The 20,755-nt window shown below is 41.5% G+C and overlaps 1 protein-coding gene across 1 annotated transcript in view; it reads right to left on the bottom strand.

Annotated features, from left to right (window-relative positions):
* LOC144499453 (DNA-binding protein RFX8-like) overlaps positions 1-11,335 on the bottom strand; it is a 52,099-nt gene extending 40,764 nt beyond the window's left edge. Inside the window, exons 1-4 of the mRNA XM_078221439.1 lie at positions 11,276-11,335; positions 8,424-8,501; positions 7,585-7,695; positions 2,116-2,266 (exon numbers count right to left, since the gene is read on the bottom strand). Of these exons, the coding sequence (XP_078077565.1) occupies positions 2,116-2,266; positions 7,585-7,695; positions 8,424-8,501; positions 11,276-11,335 (400 nt within the window). The remainder of the gene's footprint in view (positions 1-2,115; positions 2,267-7,584; positions 7,696-8,423; positions 8,502-11,275) is intronic.
* Positions 11,336-20,755: the final 9,420 nt, after the last annotated feature.

Raw genomic sequence — 20,755 nt, forward strand, 5'->3', positions numbered from 1 at the left:
AAGGAACTCAGATGGGGAAGGTTGATGTGAGGGAAGGGAGATTAGGTGGTGCCAAGAGGTTCATGTTTTAAACCTAATTGCAGCTTGCCTATCATGCCAAATAGCAGGATGAGGGTATCTGAGTGTCAAAAAAGGACATAAAGCAGGAGAATTCTGAGTGGCACTGGAGCCAAGGATCGTATTGCAGCCAGACCCATGATGTGGACAACCAGCACCTCTGTAGAGCTCAAGAATTGCAGGTGTCCTTGTTCCTTACCAGTTCTACTCTGCTCCCTTCAATTGTGTGCACTTTGTGCTGCCAGAGAAAAGGCAGAATGGAAAGGCAGTGATTGTGTAGCAATGTGATTGGCTGATGTGCCTGTCTTAGCTGAATAGATGGAGGTATATGGAAGCAGCAAGACACAGGTGTAAGGTTGGCAGCATTGATATGTATGTGAGCGTGAGGTGCAGTATCTGGATATTAGGTGCAAGTCCTGCATGGAAGGGAATGAAACTGGATGAATGATGGGGGTGTGATGCATTGAGAAACATGACAGGGTGGTGTTGTGTCAGGTAAGAGATGTCTTGTGAATATCAACACTCTGGTACTGACCACCACATTACAAGATTAGACTTCTTGAGGCTGCCAGCTCATCAGGCTCAGACTTTGGCATTTGAACTTTCTGGCCATTTGCTCTCAGTTCTTTCTGAGGGTGGATCTTGAGGTTCATGTAGAGGACCCTGGGGCATTTCTTCCTGTCCTCACCACTAATGCGTCCATCGCCTTTTCCACCACTCTGCAACCCTCTAATTGCCCTGACATTTACTTTGCACCAATACTTTTGTTCAGCTTTCCTTCAATGAACATGTACCTTTAAGAAAATAGGCTGACTGTACCATATTATTTTCAAACAACACAGATGGGCCCCCCTACTGACTACTCAGGCCATAGCCAGTTTGGGGGATAAGGAAGCGCTGCTGGACACGTTCAGATCAATCATGCATATATGATGGATTTGCAAAAATTGCATGATCACCAGCTTGATCTGTATGAGTGCAGACAGGTCACAAATTATGATCCCTGTGAGCAAAAATTTGGAAACCCAATTTTTAGCTGTATTTGTTCTGAAAATTCAATGCAACAATTTAATTCTTTCCCCAATTCTTTCAGTAGAAAAACAGACAGAATATCTTGAAGCCTGACAGTGGTTATCTTTGAAGAAATGAGCCTGGAGAGAACAAGCAGAGATGGGACAGAAACAATAGAATGATCTGGGATAAGGGCTGCTGTGGATGGGAGCACAAGCTGGGATGAAAGAAGGGAAGGTATTGGCAGAAGCTGTTACATAGGTGGTGTAAATCTTGTTGTCAAAGAATTCCTTTGAAGGTCAGCTCGAAGTTGATGCCAAAAAAAGGGGATTGAGAAAACAGCTGGTTGTAAAGAAAGGAAAATCTTTGTCCTCCAGGCATTTGGGCTTGGGAGATTGTGGCATGATAAAACCCAATATGATCCAGCCAGAGCTAATGATGAGTAAGTGGATTTGCTGTGCTCACCTGGTACATTCAAGTTTTTGGCCTCTGACATGGCGGAGTGAGAGTTAGCGTTCCAGCAATGGGAACAGTAGATGGAGACAGTGAGTAATTTGATGGGGAAAATGGCATGGAAGACAGAGGCAATGAAGCAGCAGCAGCAGAAATGTGATGATGGATGGATATACAGAAGTGATAGATTTGAGAATAAGGACAGTGCTAGACTAAGCCATGATGCTACCTCCTAGATAAATAAAATTTAAAGTTTATTTATTAATATCACAAGTGAGCTTACATTAACGCTGCAATGAGGTTACTGGGAAAATCCCCCAGTTGCCATACTCCGGCACCTGCTTGGTACACCGAGGGAGAATTTAGCATGGCCAATGCACGTCTTTTGGACTGTGGGAGGAAACTGGAGCACCCGGAGGAAACCCAGACACAGGGAGAACGTGCAAACTCCATACAGACACTAACCCAAGCCAGGAATTGAACCCAGGTCCTTGGCACTGTGAGGCAGCACTGTTTACCACTGTGCCACCGTGCCACCTTCAGGTAGGTGATACATCTGTAACATTCAAAGGTTTATTAATTATAAAAAGATACCTCTCATTTTCAGTGATTGGAGCAGCAATGGTGTGCCCTCCAGTGCATCAGTTAGCCAACTTTTAAACTTTTTGGCAAAATATCTAGCACTCTGAAGATGTTGCACAGAAAAGTCCCCTAGAAAATCGCGAAGGAGAATTTCTTCTATAATCTGTTAACACAGTAAATAATGGTTAATCTAGACTTTTCATCATGTTAGTTAACATCCCAGATAATTTTACATTTTTTTACATAAACCAAGCGTTATCATTAAGGAGAAAAAATACAAAGAGAAATAACTACAGAAGACTGTGACAATAAAGCATCTAAATATTACACGATCACATGTTGCATTTTGTTGTGAGGATATTCATTCAAACTGTCATTAAAAATGAACTGAAGAGCAGACGCAATCAAATAAAATTAACACAAATTTGAAGTGAGTTCACCTATTAATTAAAGACAAACAAGAGGATCAGTAGTGTGAGGCAACAACATACTGTGGCTTGGGAGAATTGTAGCTCACAACCAATTTTTAATCATAAAGTGCCATTAATGGAGGCACTGGTGAAATGTGAGGTGCTTCCTCAGAAGAATGAGGGAAACATTGCAGTTGTTATTGCCCATTTGCTTACACTTCCCAGTGATCATCATCAGCAAAGAGAGCATCAGGTCTCCCAAAGCCTTCACTGGGGAATAACGTGCTGTGCGCAAGGATACTTGAGCGTGGTTTACGTATGTGATTTGTGGGATGGATTAAAATAGAGCAGAGGTGGTTCACCACTCATCTGGATTGACAGAGGTGAGAGCACAGGTCATCTCTCATGTCTGTCAGCCATGGATGGCACAGCAACAAATTTGTTTTTTTTAATCAAAGGTTCCTTATTCCTTTGATAAACTTTCAAATGATCTCAATGCTGTCAGTAAACACTGAACGTTTGAATAAAACCATAAAACATAAAAATATTCCTCATCTTAATAAAAGGTGCATCTTTACTTTGTATTTATTATTGCATATGCAGTAATTATTCTACCAGGTTCACAAGTTTCTACAATTATCAAGTGGAACTCAGTAATAAATCATTTCAACTTTATGGGAAGATTTTCTTTGCCATTGTTAATATTGTCAAGCTATCACTGTTTTATTTGCCAGTGAAATACATAATGATTTCCAAAAGAAATTACCCCCAAAGGAACACTGTAGGTCACAGTGCGTACGTTGACCCGATGTATAAGACCTGGCGACTTTTTTCAGCGCCATGTTTAAGCCTCTACTCGATGTATAAGTCGACCCACTTTTCTGCTAAGGCATGCTATACTTGCATTGATGTCAGCCTCAATTTTTCATCTCAGAAATAATTTACTCACCTATTAAGTCAGCATATTGGATCAAGAAAACAATACAGGCCCATGTTGCTAAGATGATGTGTAGAAGTTTAAGACATCCCACACAGAGAAGATTGCACATGGCGAATGACGAATGACAAATAGTAAAGTGCAAAGCTGGTTTAAAGCTAAAATTCGTAACATTTGCTAATTTGTCAAATAATTGCTATGGCGAGAGGATTTGCATTCATGATAAAATGGTGTGAGAATAGAAGAAGGAGGAATCTGCCATCAGGAGTTGCTCAAGACCAAATACTCCATGAGAACAGGGACCAGCCACTGGCCTGATCTCAAGAAGCATGTGTTGGAATGATCCTCAAAAATTGCCAAAATAGTTACATCATCACCAAAAATGTAGTGCATATATACACAACACACATAGATGGGAAAAATAAAACCCTGAGCCTGGCAAAGGTTTCAGAGCAACTGCTAGTTAGACCTAACCATTTAATGGAACAAAAATGTCAAGCTTTGCAACAGAAGACCAAGATCACTCAGAGACTACCAAAGGACCTTGATGCCAAAATTACATTTCCAGCAATTCATCATCAGACAGTGGCAAGAAACATGAGTACCCATTATGCCACATTGGCAATATGGACAAAAAGCCCATGAATTTTAAAATGCCCAGCAGCCAAACTGTGGAGCTGGAAGGATCAAAGCAATTCGAGTGAAAACCACAGGACATGTGAAGACCAGATTCAAAGAACAAAGAGAATGAAGGAAAGTATAGATTAGGATCAGGCCCTTCAGCCCTCCAAGCCTGTGCTGATCATGAAGCCCTAGCTGAACTAAAAAAAACCTTCTGCCCTTACTCGGTGCATATCCCTCCATAAAGAACAAAGAAAAGGACAGGTGAACGCCACAATTCCTGGGGGTATTAGTCTACATTGAATGAAATTAAAGGCTAAAACCTTAAATCATACTGAAAATCAAGTTCCCTAAGGTTTTTTTGTGCATCTCCATGATAATGGTGCAATGGATGAAAATGAACTGAAATTGGGGATTGGTAATTTGTGACGTGGCATCCTGGTGGCTTTTGTAAGGAAAGCAGGTTGTTAGGACATGTTCAGATCCCATAAAACTAATTCTTGTGAAGAAATAATGCTTACATTGCTGTTATACAGAGGGTGTGTTTGAAGTCTGATATCCATAGTTCAATATTTGTATGAGTGCTTCAACAAGCCATTCAAGAATCATGCTAATGTCAAATGAAATAGATGGATGGTTGATGGAGAAAGAAACCTTCACAATGAGTGAAAATATGTGTGTTGCCCCGGTTGATGTTCTATATGGTTGTGTCATCAAATCCAGGGATGTTTAAATGTACAAACTGTAATCAGACCATTCAGAAAATGTGGAATATCCAATGGGTGAACAAAGAACAAAGAGAACAAAGAACAGTACAGCACAGGAACAGGTCCTTCGGCCCACCAAGTCTGTGCCGACACAGATGCCTCTCTAATTCAATATTTTCTTGCCTCTACATGGTCCATATCCCTCTATTCCCTGCCTATTCATGTATCTATCCCAATGCCTCTTAAATGTTGTTATGGAATCTGCTTTCACCACCTCCTCCGGCAGTATGTCCCAGGCATTTACCACCCTCTATATGAAAAGCTTGCCCCTTATATCTCTTTTAAACTTCCTCCCCTCACTCTCAACCTATGTCCCTGAGTAATTGACCCTTCGACCCTGGGAAAAAGACTGACTATCCACGCCTGTCATAATCTTGTAAATCCCTATCAGGTTCACCCTCATCCTCCAATGCTCCAATGAAAACAATCCAAGTTTGTTCAACCTTTCTTCATAGTCCATATCCTCCAAACCAGGCAACATCCTGGTAAATTTCTTCTGCACCCTTTCCAATGCATCAACATCCTTCCAGTAGTGTGGCGACTAGAATTGTACATAATACTCCAAATGTGGCCTAACCAAGGTCTTATACAGCTGCAACATGACTTTCTAATTCCTATACTCAACACCCTAACCGATGAAGGCCAGCATGTCATGCGCCTTCTTGACCACCTTGTCCACCTGAGTTGCCACTTCAGGGAAGTATGGATCTGCACGCCTCGATCCCCCCGTATACTAATATTTCTAAGGGGTGTACCATTTACTGTGTACTTTGCTTCTGCAGTAGACCTTCCAAATCGCATCACCTCAGATTTGTCCAGGTTAAAATCCAACTGCCACCTTTCGACCCAGGTCTCCAGCCGATTTATATCCTGCTGTATTCTCTGACAATCTTCCTCACTATCCGCTTCTCCCCTTATTTTTGTATCATCTGCAAATTTACTAATTAGATCACCTACATTTTCCTACAAATCATTTACATATATTACAAACAACAGAGGCCCCAGCATTAATCCTTGTGGAACACCGCTTATTCGGATAGGCTGAGCGAGTGGTCGAGGATCTGGCAGATGGAATATAACGTTAGCAAATGTGAGGTTATCCACTTTGGAAGAAATAATAGTAAATTGGAGTATTATTTAAATGGAGAAAAATTACATCGTGCGACTGTGCAGAGGGACCTGGGGGTCCTTGTGCACGAATCGCAAAAACTCAGTCTGCAGGTGCAGCAGGTGATCAAGAAGGCGAATGGAATGTTGGCCTTTATCGCGAGGGGGACAGAATATAAAAGCAGGGAGGTCTTGCTGCAACTGTACAAGGCACTGGTGAGGCCGCAACTGGAGTACTGTGTGCAGTTTTGGTCCCCTTATTTGCGAAAGGATATATTGGCCTTGGAGGGAGTGCAGAGAAGGTTCACCAGGTTGATACCGGAGATGAGGGGTGTAGCTTATGAGGAGAGATTAAACAGATTGGGTCTGTACTCGTTGGAGTTTAGAAGGATGAGGGGTGATCTTATAGAGACATATAAGATAATGAAGGGGCTGGATAGGGTAGAGGTGGAGAGATTCTTTCCACTTAGAAGGGAAACCAGAACTAGAGGGCACAGCCTCAAAATAAAGGGGGGGCGGTTCAGAACAGAGTTGAGGGGGAACTTCTTCTCTCAGAGGGTAGTGAATCTCTGGAATTCTCTGCCCATTGAAGTGGTGGAGGCTTCCTCGTTGAATATGTTTAAATCACGGGTAGATAGTTTTCTGATCGATAAGGGAATTAGTGGATATGGGGAGCAGGCGGGTAAGTGGAACTGATTCGCTTCAGATCAGCCATGATCTTGTTGAATGGCGGGGCAGGCTCGAAGGGCCAGATGGCCTACTCCTGCTCCTATTTCTTATGTTCTTATGTTCTTATCACAGATCTCCAGGTAGAAAAGTATCTTTCCACTGCCACTCTCTGCTTTCTTTGCCCAAGCCAGTTTTATATCCATCTTACCAGCTCACCTTGGATACCTATGACTTCACCTTCTGTATCAGCATGCCAAGAGGAACCTTATTGAAGGCTTTACTAAAATCCATGTATACAACATCCACTGCTCTGCCCTGATCAATTTTTCTTGTCACTTCCTCAAATAACTCAAGATTGAACTGGGTGCTCCGGTTTCCTCCCACAGTCCAAAGATGTGCGGGTTAGGTTGATTGGCCATGCTAAAATTGCCCTTAGTGTCCTGGGATGCGTAGGTTAGAGGGATTAGTGGATAAATATGTAGGGATATGGGGGTAGGGCCTGGGTGGGATTGTGGTCGGTGCAGACCCGATGGGCCGAATGGCCTCTTTCTGTGCTGTAGGATGGAGGGATGATTCTGAAATTGAAAAAGTCAAATCTAATCCAGAGTAGGATCCTCACAATAATTCCACAGCCAAAGCAACTCAGCATGAATTTGGTTAACTCTTTGCATTGGATACCAAATTCGAGAGTTTTTAAACTGTTTTGCTTGTGGTTAAAGGTATTTTTGTGAAAGTAATTCATTCAATAAAACGTGTCACATTGATTTAGTCACATTTCAAAATGGGAACCTCTTACACCAACATCGGACATTCAATTTTATACTTTGCAGATAGGTTGACCCCTAATTTTGTCAGGACTTTGAGGCTTTGAGGCAGTATATTAAACATGCTGTGATCTACAGCATGTTTAATATACTGCCTGCAGGCAGCTCTCTATGTTATCTTTCTGCTAGTAAGCATTTTTAATTACCTTGTACAGCTGTGCATCATAAGAACAGAAAAGCTGGCATATATCTGGGAAAGATATATTGATGGCATCATATGTGAATGACTCCCAGAACAATGAAAGGAGATTTCTGACCTACAATATATAATTTTATATCATAATGAGAGCATTCTGATTTCTTTTAACAAAAGGTTAATTAGTATTTTAAGTTACCTGTTATTTTCATAGTGAGTAGGATTTGAATCCTACTAATGCCTGAATCATCACTCATACCCGGACAGCATCATAGAGTTCTAGGCCAGAATTTTACCAGTCCTTTGGCGATGGGCTAAGAGGCAGGAAGGCTGTCAAAATTACATGGGAAGATGTCAGGGGGAATGGGGGGCTAGTCTGATATATTCCCACTGCCATACTATTTTGCCAGTGGCAGGAAAGGTGACATTTGAGGGCCAAATTGATGACCACTTCCCTCTACGGTGAGCATTTTCTCTACATTGGGAGGGGTCTGCTGATGAATGGGAAGATTGTCCATTGAAACTGGCCACTTCCCTGTGAACTCCTCACATCTATTATCTCTATCATCTCCGTTTCCTCTAATATTTTATCAGCAATGTTGTCATATTAATGTAAATGCTGCCCTGATTTTTACACTGTTTTGATGTTGTTCACAGTACCACATGAAAGCTTGGGCAGAAATTACGTGTGAACTTTCATGGGAGAAAAAAAATCACATTGTAAATGAAAGCTTTCCCTGAGCCCATGACATTGTGGGTTGCTTTTGAGAACCCGGCTCTATTGATCTGTCTATTAAAATAATTTTCCATGCTATGATTGCATTGAGACATTTTGCAAGAGTTCCATACCTTGTCAAGTTGATTGCTTCTAATATGCTGCAGGATTTCCTGGCAGTGATTATAATATGAATCGGCAACTACGGTAAACTAAAATAACAGAAAAACAGTCAAAACATTTTTGTTGGCACAAATGTAAGGGGAATGATTTTTATTGGATGGATGAGTGTAAAAGAGATGTGTACTTGCCATTTGAGTAGAATATTTCTTTTCTAATTCTTGCTCCCAGGTGGTAAACCGTGTTAGTTCGCAGGTAGAGCCACAAAAACTTTCTGTCTTTATTATTAATAATAATGACATTAGTGACATTTAGTAGTTCATATAGTGACATTTAGTACTTCATATATGTTGACAAATATTGTTTAATAACAACTAAAACTGTTGAAGAATGTTCTTTAACTTCCTTCATATATATATATTAAAAATTTGTTCATGGGATATGGGTGTCGTTGACTAGGCCAGCATTTACTGCCCATCCCTAGTTGTACTGGAGAAGGTGGGGTGAGCTGCCTTCCTGAACCACTGCTGTCCATGTAGCTTATGAACATCCCAGTGCTGTTAGGGAGGGGAGTTCCAGGAATTTGACAGAACACAGTTATACAAAACGTCATGCATTGTTATAACTGGTAACTACACCAAATGCATGTCAAAAGTTACCAGAACAAATATTTGAAAAGCCTGTTTGGGAAAGAGAAGTACGCCTGTGTGAAAAACTGGAGAACGTTCCATGATGAACATAAGCTTTCCAGAGAGGGATGAGATCCACTTGACTTGAGATTGGCCTGGAATGCAGAATCACTTCTTGTGAGATCTTTACACTAATTGGAGCAAGGACTGTTCTAGTTACCTTTGAATGTAGGTCTATTAGCTCAATAAATCAGAATACAACAATGACCGATATTTATGTCTCAACAGAATGTAACAGGAAGCATTGCAACAAAGAGGAAGGGGTTCATAACCAGCAAACTCAATGGGTGAGATTCTCTGGCCTCCCAGTCGCGTGTTTTCCACCAGCGGCGTGGAGGCGGGAAACTCTAACCCACGCTCCAGGACAAATTAGAGCAGGATTCTCTGGTCCCGCCGCTAGTTCCCAGAGAATTCCGGCCTTTGTTTTAATCTGCCCAATAGAATGGCCTTGGACATGAATGGACTGCAATGAGGACAATTAGAACACCATTTGCCCTCCTTCAGGGAAAGGAGACCTCTGGTACAAAATAGGTGCGCCAATCAAACTAAAAGTGTGTGTGCAAATTTTTTAAATGATAACTTGGATCTGAGAATCAATACGGCAATGTCTCCTGGTACCTGCTGATCGTGGAAAACTTTGACTGAACCAATGGACAGTGCCCAGTTGTATTTCAAATGTATCCAACTGTAAGGAAAGGGTTAACAGACTGGCTATGAGTTCAGAGCATTGTCTGTGAAGCGGAAATTATACTTGCTAATTGCAGTAACACTGCTGAATTGGATAGGACAATTAACATTGAACCAGAGCAGTTAATTGCAGCAAATTATTCAAAGCCATACAGGTAATCAAAGTGGGACAGGAAAAGATCTTTATGTGGCTAAGCCAGTGGAAGACAATTTGGGAATAAACTAACAGCTAACCATTCGCCCAACCAACCAATCTGCATCCAGAAGAGGCCTGTGCATGAATTCTTTCAAAAACTGTATCCTGGATGTAAACTCCTGAAATGTCCCACAGAGAAGCGCTTAAGAAAGAAGACAGAAAATACATATTGAGGAGGAGCACTTGTTTTGAGCACAGATCCTGGATCAGTGTCTGGACGAGACCTCAGGTTGGTCCATCAGCCAGTAGGTTGCAACTCTGTTCATTCCAATTACACTTGTTCACTTATCTTCTATGCTTCACAAAAAGCTGCTTCATGCAACTCACCACTGGCTCCTGCCCCTCAGAGCATAGTTCAACTCATTGCCAAGTCAGACCATTTCTACATTCCTGCAATATTAATATTGATTTTCATAAACTTTATAGACAATTAAAATGGTCTATTTATAGAAGGTTGAGCTAAGAATTTCACAACTCAATTCATCTGCAACTATAATATTTTGAGAGGCCAGCTTTAAATCACTCCATTATTTAATGGTCTAAAATGTGCACTGCTACAATGCAAGTGTTCAAGGTACATATATGCAAATACAAAAACAAGTATTTGAGCAGAACCTCTGGCTTATATAGCTACAGCTATATAATAATTGAATGTAGGTCTATTCGCACAATAAATCAGAATACAACAATGACCGATATTTAAGTCTCAATGGAATGTAACAGGAAGCATTGCAACAAAGAGGAAGGGGTTCATAACCAGCAAACTCAATGGGTGAGATTCTCTGGCTGAATACTTAAAAAGTGATTTTTTTTACAAACCTTTCTGCACTTGTTATTGACAGTGAAGAGACTTTCTCCCTCCAAGCTGGAAAAATCCAAGCTATTATTCAGGAAAGAAAAGAAAAACATCTTAATATTATTGTATTAAAGAAAGGCTTGCAGGATGTTCCAAAATGCTAATGAAGTACTTTTGAATTATAATTACTGATATTGTCTAATCATGCATGAGAGCTAGTTTGTGCATTAAGGTGAATGGTCATCTAACATACTTAACAGATATACCAAGACTGGATTTTCCAATGTTAAAATCCAATATCTAATTGCTTTTGTAATTTCTAAATATAAAGATTCTTATCTCTGTTAGGCAAAGTACAGTTTTAGATATCTTGTTAGTTTCTGCGAATGACTGTTTCTCTTTGAGCACAATGACCCAGAACGTTTTGATTTATAATAATGATGCGGAGATGCCGGTGTTAGACTGGGGTTGATTTGTAATAGTATAAGGTGCAGTTACGTTGCACAGCATGATTTGCAAAGCAAAAGTTTCAGAAAATATCACCACATCTTCATCCATTACTTATGCCTCTCCATCACTGCCCAAGACCTTTGTGCTAGCTCCATCATTTCCTGTGCCATAACAGTTGAACAGCTGAATAGTATTTCTATCCCACAATAAAATCAATGGCAAGATTGAGTTTATTAAATTAGTGCCACTGCCAATTAGATATTGCAGATTGGTTCTGATGAGATGACTATGTTTGTTATAGTAACATAAATCCTATATTTGTGAAAAATTGAAGTTTTTTATTAAAATTGGATTTATGTTTAACATAAACATTTTCCAATGATAACGTTAAATGAAAATAATGTAATTAGCATTTGCAAATATGATTAATTTTAGTTAATTTATGAATGTTTGGAGTCTCATAGCAAAGGTTCATTGGCTATTGCAATTTCAAAGAATAAAGTACATATTCATTTTGAAATAATGTATGCTAACGTTGTTGTAGTTCTGATCATAATGATAATGATGATCGGAATATGTTGGGTACGGTTCCAATATCAGCATGCACGGATTACAGATTCAATTCTATAGCATGTGACATTATTAAAATATAATGATTTTGTCACACTTGCAGTTTATCTTGCTTCATTTGTTGTGGATTGATTTTTTGATGGCTGACCTTTAAATTAAATTCTAATGAGATCTACTGCAGCAAATGAAGTATTCAATTCAGCTTGATGTTATAGTAACAAACAATAAAAGGGACCATATGGAACCAGTATAACAGACCCTGACCTCAAACTCCTATGCTATCTTAGGTTTAATCTCATCAGTTTTCAAGCACACTTGGGCACAAAAATCCAGTACAGGTTGTTTGGGATGTGCAATAGTATATCTTGTCTTTTGTTGCCAATTTTGCCTTTTCGTCCCATAGACATGGGTTCTCCCAAGTTGCCTGATAAAATCTGTTGAGGCTATGGTGCTATTTTGCCATAGGTTTATTTTGTGGTTGAAATTCCAAACAGTTTTTTGTTATCATACCAAACTCATTATTGAAATGAAGATTGAATGAAGAAACAAGGCTACAGGAAGAGAACAGTTTGTGGGATTAATTTTGGCCTGCTCCAGCGAAGAACTAGCATTGGTTACTGTCTTTCAGAAGCCTTGTCCATATCATTCAAAGGATATTCTATAAAAATAATTTTTTTGGGGAGAATTTGCTTGTGTTGACAGATTGATAAAAGGCCCAATAATAAAACAGGCTATTTTCGGATGACCTGGGGAAGTATTCATCATTTATTTTGTCATACAGTTCCTCTAACATGTCAGGTGTTGTGTAACTCAGCCACCCTGGTCTCCATGAACTTGTTTGATTGCTTATAGAGATCTGAAAAGAGTATCCCAGAGTTTTTTTTTCTAGAGTGGTGTCATGTTAATTTTCTTATTTTAATGCTTCTCCTTGAAAATTATACAACTACATGGTTACACAATGTTGGGATGCAACAATGAACCTTGTTTCCCTATCCCTTTTTTTACATTTTGTTTCATTCCATTTTCTTTCACTCTTATATAATGGAGGTTTGGGGCCCGATTTTACCATTTGGAGTCTAAGGGCTGGATCCGGGCGTAATACAGATCAAGCCCGGAATCCTCTTTGCAGCGTGCCCATACGCTTTTTGCCAGCTCCAGTCCAATCTGCGCTGTGGACGGGGCTTAGCGCTGCCGGAACGATCGGAGCTCTGAACTGCGAATGCGCAGTTCGAAGAAAATCTGAAAAAGCGCGCCCGTGTCAGATTGCAGATCTGAGGAGTAGAAATGATGCCTTGACTTAAAATCATACCTGCAAGTAAATTTCTCACTCAGAATGACAATTATTTGTTAGTTTAAAAATATAACCTGTTCCTGTGCAAGCCACTCAGAAGCAATAAACACAGCTGCATGTATTTAACTACATTTGCAATTTGCACCATTCTTGCTGATCAGAAGTAACTTTTAATATTTCCACGTAGCCACAAATCTGTGTTGTTAAACACAGATAATGAGTGGGTGCCGAAAGATTTCCATGGGCTAGTCTGTCAGTCAGTGCTCCCACTGATCCATCCTGTACCAATATCTCTGTCCAGCTGCCTGGAAATCGTCAAGTCTCATCTGGAACAACTGAATTTGGTCAATAAATTATCTTTTTTGCCTTTGATGCTGAAATAAAAATCTCACCATTCACTGAACTCTGAAATGTCTTGCTGCACTTTACACTGGAGGCTGTCAGCTTTCTTCCAACTGGTCCTATGTTGGCCACTTCAGTCATTACTGCAGTTGAAGAAAAGTCTATGGTGACTGTATATTTCATCTAAAAGAATGCTGGCTTTTCACGCTGTGATATATGTGCGTTCAGTCTTTTGAGTTATGCCCCCTATTCCAGACATTAGATAAACATCCCTACTGAAGGTTTTGTGGAGAAGCAAGGTCACATGACCCAGGGACACCTTTTGGCCAGTTTAATAATACAGACCCCCCTGGGAGGCAGGCCCCCCCCCAACCAGAGATCCACCTGAGCCCCCTCCTCCCCCCCCCCCAACCAGAGATTCATCTGAGCCCGCCCCCCTCCTCCGGCGGATGCCAGCGGAACGGTGTGAAGCCCGGTCACTTTAGCCGTGGCTCCAAGTCTGTGGCCAGGAAGGTGCTGCAGGCTCTCGAAGGACTGAAGATGGTTGAGAAGGATGGTGCAGGGAGACCAGCGATCGAGGCAGGTTGGGGGTGTGGTCTGCCAAGGGGGGCCTGCCTCCCAGGGGGGTCTGATCTCAGGGACGGGCGGGGGGGGGGGGGTTCAGCAGGGGGTGGAGGGATTGCCACTGCTGGGGGGTGTGGGCTGGATATCGGGGCGCTCTGAAAAGGATGGTGGCCGCAGACTGACTTCACAAGGGCAGAGAGAGCTTCGGAGGTTCCCCTGCAGAATAGAAATCCGCTTCGGATTTTTATTTTGCAGGTCGCTTACAGCACGGATCCTGAATGGACCAGAAGAAGGTAAAGTGGGATTTGGTGGTAGAGTTGGGCACGCGGTTCATTAAATCGATTTAAATGCATGCTAATGCATTTAAATTGTTGGGCCGCCCGACTCGGGCACGGACCGGATCCGCACCCGAATCGGGTGTCGGTAAAGTCGCGATTTGCTCGGATTCGGGTGCAGATCGCATTAAAGGCCCGAAGCCCAAATTTACTGCGATTTTGTGCCCGAAAACGGGCGCAAATTGTTGGTAAAATCGGGCCCTTAGATTCCACAACCAGAGTGTTATTCACTTTACATCCCTACTTTGCTAGCTGGGTACAGGAATGAAACACACACATACACACACATGCACACTCTGTGTAGAAACAATGCAAAGATGATGAAAGACACATTTATCTTTTCTTCTGGAGTCAGCAGCAGATTCTTTAAGACACTGCCCATGGCCCATGACATGTGACTGGTCAAACAACAGGTAGGGCACAAGTTTGGGGGATGGCTGTAGAGACAGACTGTCCACTTGGGCTCCCTCTGGTCTCACACTCAGATTGTTTCTGTTCTTCTCACCAGCCTGGAGAAAAGCAGCTTCTTAAAACTCAAGGAGTGTTGGCTTTTCACATGATCTCCCCTCACAAACTGACCAGGTACCCAAACATGGTCATAGCAAGTTGATTTCATTGTTTAGAAGTGATTAGATTATGGCTGGAGGAGTTCTCTTCTCTGCCAGGGTCCATTGTCCAAAGTGATTGAATCTAATATCTTGTTCCACATCCTGTTGAATATACAGGTGATGTTTTGGAGATGGACCATTCACAATAATCTAAGTTAGTTGTCTTTGGTGGACTACTTTTAGATAGCCTGACTCCATACTAATGACTTTGGAATTTGTAATGCACAGTTATACAAATGTTTGGCCATCTTAGAAGCTGCTGTTTAGTCATTTCAAATGCTGTTGTTTAGTCTTGTCATTTATCTGCTAATTTCAACCCACTCAATAAATAAAGTCATTTTTAATATAAAACATGGGTTTATAACAGATGGAAGAGAAGTAACTTACCAATTTGAAGTCCTAACCAAATACACAATATTATTTTCTTTATGTCTAAATTCATGCAAATATATAATTTGTTATCCACTTTATGAATGAGCATTATTTTACCTTTCAAATTGTTTATTGGTCATCAGAGATGAATATCGACCATATAGATGAGAATGTGGTCTCACACGTATCCCTTCATAGTGATATCTATAAAAGCAATTAGATTTTCTGTAAAAGCAATACCATTTTTCTCAAAAAAAAATGAAATAACATATATATTTAAAATATATTATGTTTTATATAAAGTACATAGGATGAAGGACAGTGTTTACTCAACAATTCAAAAAATGTAATTTAAAGTAATAACACAAAATCAAACTAAGTAAATAAATGAAATTATAATAGCCCGTGATAATACTAGTTCACAATATAGATTGTTCATTGGTAATTAAACTTCTGCAATAAAAATAAAGTATCAAGACTTTAAAATTAGATGAAAAGGAGACATAGATCTCTCAGCACTGGATGGGGTGGAATACTGCCTCACAACGCCAGACACCCGGGTTCAATTTCTGGCTTGGGTCACTGTCTGCATGAAGTTTGCACAGTCTCCCCGTGTCTGCGTGGGTCTCCTCCGGGTGCTCCGGTTTCCTCCCACAGTCCACAAAGGTGCGAATTAGGTGGATTGGCCATGCTAAATTGCCCCTTTGTGTCAGGGGGTCTATCTAGGGTAAATGCATGAGGTTCTGGGGATAGGGCCTGGGTGGGATTGTGGTTGGTGCAGACTCGATGGGCCAAGTAGCCTCCTTCTGCACTGCAGGGATTCTATAATAGAGGTGCCCCTCCTGGTTTGGGACTTGATAATTGAAATGCTAAATTTGGCGGTTTGGAATTGGTTCCTGGAAGTACACCTATCTTCCTGACCTTCTGTCTCCATCTAGGCATAAATTTAATTAAACCAATGCGCTTACAGTTGAGGGCCTAGCCACGGACCAGGAGCCTGACTCTGAGTGGAGCAGGCTTTGCTGTCATTGTTTAACTCAGCCACAGGATTAGCATTCCACTTCCAGATTTACTTAGAGAGTGCGGGCATGGTGATGGTCCACACCTGTCAATGGAAGGATTTCATAGAATCATAGAAACCCTACAGTGCAGAAGGAGGCCATTCGGCCCATCGAGTCTGCACCGACCACAATCCCACCCAGGCCCTACCCCCACATATTTACCCGCTAATCCCTCTAACCTACGCATCTCAGGGGCAATTTTAACCTGGCCAATCAACCTAACCCGCACATCTTTGGACTGTGGGAGGAAACCGGAGCACCCGGAGGAAACCCACGCAAACACGAGGAGAATGTGCAAACTCCACACAGACAGTGACCCGAGCCGGGAATCGAACCCGGGACCCTGGAGCTGTGAAGCAGCAGTGCTAACCACTGTGCTACCGTGCCGCCCTATTTAAAAGAATCGTGGCAAGGGTCAGAATTGTTTTATTGCAGATTGAATATTGAGGCTTTATCAAGCACAAGAATAGAAGCGAGATGTGAGAAGGCTGTGGCCTGGTTAACTGACTCTTCCCTGGAGGTCATGCTGCAGGCTGTGAGGAAATGCAGAGAAGTATTGTTACACCCAGGCAGGAAGAGAGACCAGCCATTCAAGCCAAGCAAACATGAATGGAAGTGGCTGAAGGTGAAAAGGAGGAATCTGGTGCTTTGCAGCTGGATTCAGAGCTATAAGAGATTCAATGGTCCCAGGAGAGCAGGAAAGATGAGTGACGTCTCTCTTTCAACTGCTGACCCCCATATTCTCACTTTCCCAGCATTTTCTTTCACAGCACCTCTCACACCAACACACCTTGCAGTTCCACTCATTCCTCTCTCATGAGGCAGCACCTCACATTCCCATCTGAACAGCTAACATCTGACATTTTCACCTCATTGTCGCCTTACACTCAACCCTCCATGAAAATGTTTTTGCCCCATCCTCTCCACACAATCCATTGCTCATACTTGTAACTCTCTTGTTTTCTCTCCTTGTAGAAGAGAGTGCCAATCTCCAGAGAGATACAGAGAGTGGGGGTGGAGGAAGGTGGTGGTAGCCCTCCAGTGATAGGCACCCTGACCACGTCAGAGGAGGAATTTTGGGAGATGGATAAAGTGGTGCAATGCATTGTTATTAGCGAAGGAGAGATGGGGGCCTCCCAGATACCTGGTGTCAGAATTGCACATCACACTGCCTCTTGCACATCATCGCTAATGGTGATTTACTGTCACCACGAAATGAAATTAGAACATCTACACGAAGATGACATTGAACCCTTTCCCCATGTCAGTTCTAATTATGTATTTTATCTTTCACAGGTTCTTCAGTCATGGGAGGGAGTTAAGGATTCCTAGAGGATGTTCTGAGGAAGCACTGTCCCATGATTCATGCACACCCTCCACCAGAGAGGACATACACACCTTGATGGGAATTCAGGGGAAATAGTGAGGTTATCACACAGTGAGGCACAAACGGCTGGTAGAGAGAGGGATAGCAGTGGAGAGTCCTCATCAGAGGGTGCAGGACATTCCAAGTTCTGCTCAGCTAGATGCAGATGCTGAGCCTTGGGGGTCATCTAAGAAGAGGACTATTCTGGAGCAGCAGCAGAAATGTCTGAGATTCTGTCAGCATTTTCAGAGTCATTGCACATGATTGGAGAGAGATTGGATGAAACTGTCTCAAACATGAGTATCATGATGTTTTTGTGCTGATGTCCATCTCCATGGAAAGAGTGGCCGCCTGCAAAGAGAATCAGATGCAGCAGGTACCTGAGTCATTCCTGACCTCACTAATGATCTGCACACATAATTTGCAGTATAAATAGGATGAAAGAAAGCCTGACCTTGGTGCCTCTTCAGCTTTTTATCAGCAGGAAGTATGGGCAGGCCATGGGAGGGAAGATGTCCACAGACAATTTTCATGTTAAAAAAAATAGCTTCCTGAAGCTTTAGAAATATATTCTCTAACTTCTTTTCCAAATAATTTTGAAGAAACAACCAAATATATTGGGCAGGAATGGAAAAGTAGGAAGGATAGCCCTGATAATAAGGGATAACATAGAACATTGCTAAGAAAGGATCATGGCTCAGAGACATCAGGAAGTAGAATTAGTATGGGTGGATATTAGGAATAGCAAGGCTCAGAAAACAGTAGTTTATAGAGCCTCTAACAGTAATTATACCATTGGACAGAGCACTGAGCAAAAAATCTTGGTGCTTGTAACAAAGACAATGGAATAGTTGTGTGGGCCTTCATATAAACTGGATCAAACACACTGACAGTAAATTTGAAAGCAAAATACTACAATCACAATCAAGAATCTTAAACTTAAACAAAGTCAATTACATAGATATGAGATGAGACCCGGCTAAAGTTAAATGGGTGAAACTAAAAGATAGATGGGTGAATAAAGATTGGGAAACATTAAAATGTTTATTTAAAATAAATGTTTCAAAATGTTTATTTAAAATAAATTCCATTGGAAAACAAAAAATCAGCAAGACAGATCCATTCATGGCTTACTAAGGAAGTTAAGGATAATATTAGATTAAAAAAAGAGGCTTATAATTTTGTAAAGAAGTCTGATGATTGTAAGAGTTTTAGAAGCTAGTAAGAGGGTCACCAAAAAGTTGATGAAAAGAGAAAAATAGAATATGAGATGAAACTAGCCAGGATTGTAAGAATTTTCAAGTATGAAAAAGGAAGAAAGTAGCTAAGAGTGTGTCAACACCTTAGTATGCTCCTTCCCATGCTCAAATGCACTTTTGATATGGAGACATATAACTTGGTTCTTTTCTTCAATGTTCTAATTGAGAAATCTGCTAATGGGTTCTTCACTATGGTCAACTGCAAAACTGCCTTCACCTGTCAATATACATGTTGGGATTCGCATAGCTCCGCACACTATAAGATTGTTCTTAACAGCAATGTTGTAAGTAGGGCCCTTTTGCTTACCTTGATGAAGAAATAAAGCATGTCAAAGCTATCCTGCATGACAATGGCTTTCCTGATCAGATCACTGTGCACTCTGTATTGCATAGACTTGCAATTGAGCCAAAGGCCTCCATTTTCCTACCTGAAAAGTGCACAGTCTTTCCCCGGAAAGTATCTCAAAAATTTGAACACAGGTAAACAAGTCATTTCATGCTGCTGTTATGGTTACACAAGTGGCGTTTTCCACTAACTAGATACTAGTTCTGGAGCACAAGTCTTTAATGGTGTAGACAGGATGTTGTCAGAGCCCATAATCTTTGCTGTACCTTTGCCTTCAGACATTTCTTGATATCATGTGGGGTGAATCAAATTAAATGAAGACTGGCTTCTGATACCAAGGATCTCAGGAGGAGGCCCAAATGGATTTACATTAAATGGCTGCCAGATGTATGCAGATTAGGCATATCAGGCTGTCAATCAGCGTTTCAAGTCTGATTTGATACCAGTGGTGCCATTTTGGAGTTCAATGCTCGAGCAACAACCTATCCTAAAAACATGCACAGCTGAACATGAAAAGTGGCAGTAGGCATACAAAATTGACTGAGCAACCTTGGATTAGGACAAGGACTGTGAAGTTGACAGTAGAAAGGAACTTTTATGTGTCTGGTTGCTTTCAGGCTGGTGCTGGAGATATTCGAAACATCTCAGAGTTTGCCATCGATTGTTGTGTTAGGGAGGTCACTGACGTTCTCCATTCATTCAGAGCTAACTACATTCCATTTGTTCTTGCCAGAAATAATTGGAGGTGTCTTCACATTGATTATAGATTCCCCCATCAGACAAGTGTTGACTGCACAACACTTTGTGGGTGCAACACATTAACTCTGTCCTTTACTGGTACCGAAAGTTATTCCATCCCCTCAAAGTCTAATCGCAGGCAATCATAGGCAGACAATCATGTCGATCAATGACAGTATCCTGGCAGCAATCAGAAGCCTTCATTTTTATGGCAGATTTCTGTGCCTGCTGCTTTCTAGCCATCAAGGCAAACTAAAGGGTGACAAAGGCCATCCGCTGACCATGTGACTGATTACTCCAGTGTGCTATGTATCTCCATGAGAACTGTCACATAAAACTTCACAGCGCCAGGGACCCAATTCTGGCCTCGGGTCACTGTCTGTGTGGAATTTGCACATTCTCCCCGTGTCTGCGTGGGTTTCCTCCGGGTGTTCCGGTTTCCTCCCACCAGTCCAAAGATGTGCAGGTTTGGTTGATTGGCCATGCTAAATTGACCCTAGTGTCAGGGGAATTAGCAGGGTAAATGCGTGGGATTGCAGGAATAGGGCCTCGGTGGGATTGTGGTCAGTACAGACTCGATGGGCCAAATGGCCTCCTCCTGTGCTGCAGTGATTCTATATTCGAAAGAGCAGATCATTGGTGTGCTCATTCCGGTGTGATACTAGTAGCTCCAACT

Source organism: Mustelus asterias, chromosome 10, assembly GCF_964213995.1.
Source record: "Mustelus asterias chromosome 10, sMusAst1.hap1.1, whole genome shotgun sequence".
Lineage (NCBI taxonomy): Eukaryota > Metazoa > Chordata > Chondrichthyes > Carcharhiniformes > Triakidae > Mustelus > Mustelus asterias.